The sequence below is a fragment of the Gracilinanus agilis genome, chromosome 1, assembly GCF_016433145.1.
Source record: "Gracilinanus agilis isolate LMUSP501 chromosome 1, AgileGrace, whole genome shotgun sequence".
NCBI classification, from domain to species: domain Eukaryota; kingdom Metazoa; phylum Chordata; class Mammalia; order Didelphimorphia; family Didelphidae; genus Gracilinanus; species Gracilinanus agilis.
In genome coordinates, this window is record NC_058130.1 from 179,108,243 (window position 1) to 179,112,827 (window position 4,585).

At 53.0% G+C, this 4,585-nt stretch overlaps 1 protein-coding gene across 1 annotated transcript; it reads right to left on the minus strand.

The window, feature by feature from the left end:
• Nucleotides 1–770: 770 nt before the first annotated feature.
• On the minus strand, nucleotides 771–3,110 carry SOCS1 (suppressor of cytokine signaling 1). The gene is made up of 2 exons (XM_044657328.1): nucleotides 3,070–3,110; nucleotides 771–1,954 (listed from the first exon to the last, which is right to left on the minus strand). Exon 2 carries the CDS (start codon nucleotides 1,874–1,876, stop codon nucleotides 1,202–1,204), a length of 675 nt encoding a protein of 224 aa, XP_044513263.1. The 5' UTR covers nucleotides 1,877–1,954; nucleotides 3,070–3,110; the 3' UTR covers nucleotides 771–1,201.
• Nucleotides 3,111–4,585: the final 1,475 nt, after the last annotated feature.

Sequence of the window (4,585 nt, forward strand, 5' to 3'; positions counted from 1 at the left end):
GTTCCCAGCACCAGCCATTCATCAGATTCTGATTTCCTGGATCACTGCAGCCCCCCATAATCTAGACCTGGGACAGGCACAGTACAAGCTTTCTCCAGTTGTTTCCTATCAGAAGCTGCTACTGGTAGTCAGTAGGGATTTAGTGGCCATTTCTAAGCGTCAGTCCTTTCACTTGTCTCTGTGGTTGTTCAAAAAGTTCCTCCAAACAAAATTTTTTAGAGTGGATGAGGAAGAGAGGAGCTGATCTGGCCTTGTCTCCATCCTAGAGTTTTGTAAAAAACTTTCTCCTTTTACTCTAAACTTTAACCCAGCATAAGATCTTTTCAACCAGTCAGCAGGATTATTTCACCTGACAGTTGAGATGGTTTATAGACCGTTAGGGACCACCCTAGTTAATTAGCTGTCATCATGTCTAGTTGGTAGGTTCTCCTATTCAGAGAAGAAACTTAATTAGACCAGATCCAAGAATTCTGAATAAGGTCCATAGTACCCTTCTCATCTGTTCTTCTCAAAGAACTTCAAGTCTTCAGAAGGACATTTGGGGGAAAACAACCCAAGGATAGATAAGATAGGCATCTGCCCCATTACTAGTCTTAAAGTTTTCTATTAGGGGAAGCCCCCCCACTTTGTTCTCTTGTGGATCTCTTCCTGTCATCCCAGAAGCACCTCAAGCTGACTCAAAGCTCTCTGAAGGCAGACCAACCACAAGGTAATGAACGAATCAGAAAATTTTCATTTTGTTTAAAAAAAACTTTCATAATAAAGTTTATTACATTATTTTCTTTTAAAAATATAAAATAAGTTTCTGCACAGCAGAAAGATTAAGCCAGAGACCCCCCTGGGTTTGTGCAAAGATATTTGAAGATTTGTAAACATGTGAAAGGGAAGGGAGACATGTACAGGTCCCAGTCCCAAATACATTAAAGATAATAAAAAAATAAATGGGTCCCGATTGCCTCTGAGGCAGGAGGGAAGAAGCACCCAGGGAATGGGACAGCTCCACCCAAGGACATTTCCTTCCTGGGGAGGGGGCTTCACTCTCTTCCTTTTCTATGGGTCTTTTGTCATACCCACCTAGCCAGACACAAAATCAGCATCAACTCCTTGTTGCCATTCCCCCTACCAAGAGAAAAGCAAAACCAACCCCACCCCCCTAAAGGAAAAACCATAGTTAATGCTGCCACCACATTCTTCCATCTTTTCATATCTGGAAAGGGAAAGACTTCAGGTAGTCCTTAAGGACAGGATTTAGGGGGATCTTGCCCAGGTTGTCCCTTCCAAAGGTAGCCACAATGCTTTTTCGACATAGCTCCTGAAGGGGTCGAACTCTTAGTTGTCGAAGGGGGGTCACCAACATTTTTCGAGGAGAGTTCAGGTAATGTTCCAGCAGCTTGAAGAGGCAGTCGAAAGTCTCCCGGCTGCCATCCAGGTTGAATCGACCAGCCTGGAAGTTGACCCGGATGCTGGTGGGCCCTGAAGCCATCTTAACACTGATGGCAAAAAAGCAGTTTTTCTGCCGGCTATCCCGGACCAAGAAAGTCCCCACTGGCTCACCCTTAAGTTTCTCATGGGCCACATTCACACTCAGAGGCCCCCAGTAGAAGCCACAGGCATCCAGCAGGGCGCTGGCCCGGGTGATGCTGAAGTAGTCTGCCTGGGAGCGGAAGGTTCGGAAGTGAGTGTCCCCCTGTCCCTGGGTCGTCGCCGCCAGGGCCACCGCACCATGTTGAGGGGCCAGGCCGTGTTGGGGTCTGGGCTGTGGGCTGGGATGTTCCCGGCCAGCCCTGTGGGAAGGAGGAGAAGGTGAAGGGTCGAGTCTTCTTCTTGTGTCTGCTGTAACTGCATTGTCGGCTGCCACCTTACTGTGTGCTACCATTCTACAGACTGGGCCAGCCTGTGGGGTCGCCCATAGCGTCCGGCGGCGGGCTCGGGCTCCACTCCAGCAGCAGCTACTCTGAAATCCCAGACAGAAGGGCAGAGAGAGACAGGGAAAGAAAGAAAGAGAGGCAGAGTGAGTGGAGAACATTGCCTGAGAGCAGGTAGCAGAGGCGGGACTGTGCAGACTGTACCAAGTATAGAGTCTGCCCTAGGTTGGGGTTTATCTCCCTAGGAGCCAGCTGCCTTACTGGTCCAGGGGAGGCAGAGGAGGATGCCAGTGCTCATCCAAGCTGAAGAAGAGCCTGAGGGACAAGCCTGTTTCCCAGCAGGATGGGTTAAGTAGAAGGGAGGGGGGTGGGCCCCAGTGTAAGGTACAAACATCTATATCTTTAGATTCCGGCAAGTGTCCTGGAGTCTGAGAGGTGCCCTCTCCCTGGCTCCCCCCCCTTTCCCTGGCCACAAGCCCAGGCCTTTCTCTCATCGCCCGTGGCCTCCCCCTGCTGGTTAAAAAGATGCAAGACAGTTCCTTCTGGGACAGTTCTTGAAATCAGAGGGGAAAAATTCCCATTTTAACACGGCTAGCTAGCTGCCTTTAAGGGTGTGCAGACCAGATGGAGGAGATGCCCCCAGATTCCAGGGCTCTGTCTTCCTGCAGAATGCTGTACAGGGAGGACAGGGAAAGGAATGATGCGAACCAGCAGCCAGCAGCCCCCCCTCCCTCACACGCTCGCGCGCGCACACACACACACACACACACACACACACACACACACACACACACACACGATTGGGACCCTGAGGACATGGAGACTAGGAGGGAGTACAAGGGATGGTCCACAAGTCAAGAGATCCTAGAGAGGCTGGAATGCCTGAGAGGCCAGGAGCCGGGTCTCCGTAGCCCTAGCTCTTTTGCTCCCGTTCGACGATGCAGCCAAGCCCGGGAAGGGAAGGTATCCAGCCATCTGTATATGCCTGCCTCCCGCTTTCCCTTTCCGCCTGATCTCCCTTTCCGTGGGGCCTCTCTTCCCGATTCCGGGCAATCTCGGTCCCGGGCTGGGCATCCCGCTCCTGACTGCCCCACACGGCGCGCATGGCGGGAGGAGAGCACTGAGACCCCAAGGCTCCAGGACCTCCCTTCCTTCCTCCCTCCCCAGTCGCCAGCAGCTCTCGGTGTCCCTAGTCCCAGCTCACCTGGTTCCCAGGCGGGTGGGCGCGGCTCGGCGCCGCGGGCGGGGCGGCGGGGGAGCTCCGGGGCCGCTCAGGCGCATAGTCCGGGGCTGGGAGCCAGTGCAGCTGCTATAGCCGCAGCTCCTTTCTGCTCCGCGTGCAGCGCTGGGCGCAGTCTATTTAAATCTCTAGCCTTTCAGCCGAAGTGGGGGGGGGGGGGGGGCCGGGGGGGGGGGTTGGAAGGAGGCGGGGTCCAGAGCTCCTCCTCTCTGGCTTTCGGTTTCTATATTCTGGAGGTGAGGAAGCCACGCCCAGCTCCCGCCCAGCTCCGGTCCTCTTCTGCCGGGGCTTCTCTCCATCTCCCTAAGCCGACTTCTTTCTCCCTGTTGTTTAACCCCGGCTCTATTTGCCGGACATTTTTAACGCCCTCTGATTCCCATCTCAGCCCTGACTCTTCATCCCAACCGACTCCCTTATTGGTCTCTCCAATCTACCCTCTTCCCCCAGTGTTTATCCTTGCAGCCCCTCTTTAACTCCAGTTGGTGCGCCGCAGGACCACTGCGCGCCTTTCACCACCGGAACCCCGCTCCCTTGCCCCAGTTCCTCCTGCTCGTAGCTTTTGCTTCCCAGGAAGCTGATGCTTTTAACCACAGGGTTCAGAGGAATTCCTCTGGCTGGGGGAGAACCTTAACCAAATAGCACATCTGTTAGTTCCTCGGAAAATGGGTGTGGCGAGGAGGTGGGGGCCGGGTTTGGCTAGATCCCCGAAGCCGACTCTCTAGGAGTCCCACCCGGCCCGCTCCAACTCCACACCCAGACTCAGTCTGCTTCTGCAGAAGGTTCCTGGAACCCGGGATCGGGGCTGAATACGAATAGCAACCTCGGCGGATGCTATAGTTAGACCAAGAGGGAAGCTTTTTTTGCTGCAGGGTTTCCCTAGGGCGGGAATAACCTGCGGATTTCTCCCTCCCCTAATACAGTTTAATTCAAACATTTATTGAGCTCCTACTATGAGGTCCTAACCACGTTAAAAAGAAAGGGCGTTAGAGAAACAAAACTGACCTTGCCCCCCTAGAATTCACTGGCCTAGATTGTATTCAGGCTCTCCAGCTCTATAGAAATGTAAACTATTGATTATCATTAAAGCTACGATTGTTGTTGCTTGGGTGGGCTTCTAGCAGCCCTCTCTGCTCTCCAATCTGAAAGTCGTTCCCATTTGCCCACTCTTCACTTCTTTCCCCTCCCCGAAGTAGGCTGATCAGTCCCAAGGTTTGGGGCAGGGAGATGGCAGAGTGGTTTAATGGGGAAAACATCGGACTTGGGGGTTGGGGGTTGGGGGTTGGGGGTTGTGGTGGTGGGAGAATGGGGGGTTGGGGGGAAGGTGACCGAAGACTTGAATCCACTGGACTGCCAGGGAGATCTAAGGCAAGTCGCTTCACTTTTCCGGCCTTCGGTTCCAGCATCTGTAATGTGGAGATAAACACTTCAGCAGTTTAGGACTGTTGGGAGGATCCAATGTAATATAATATATAAAGCTTTT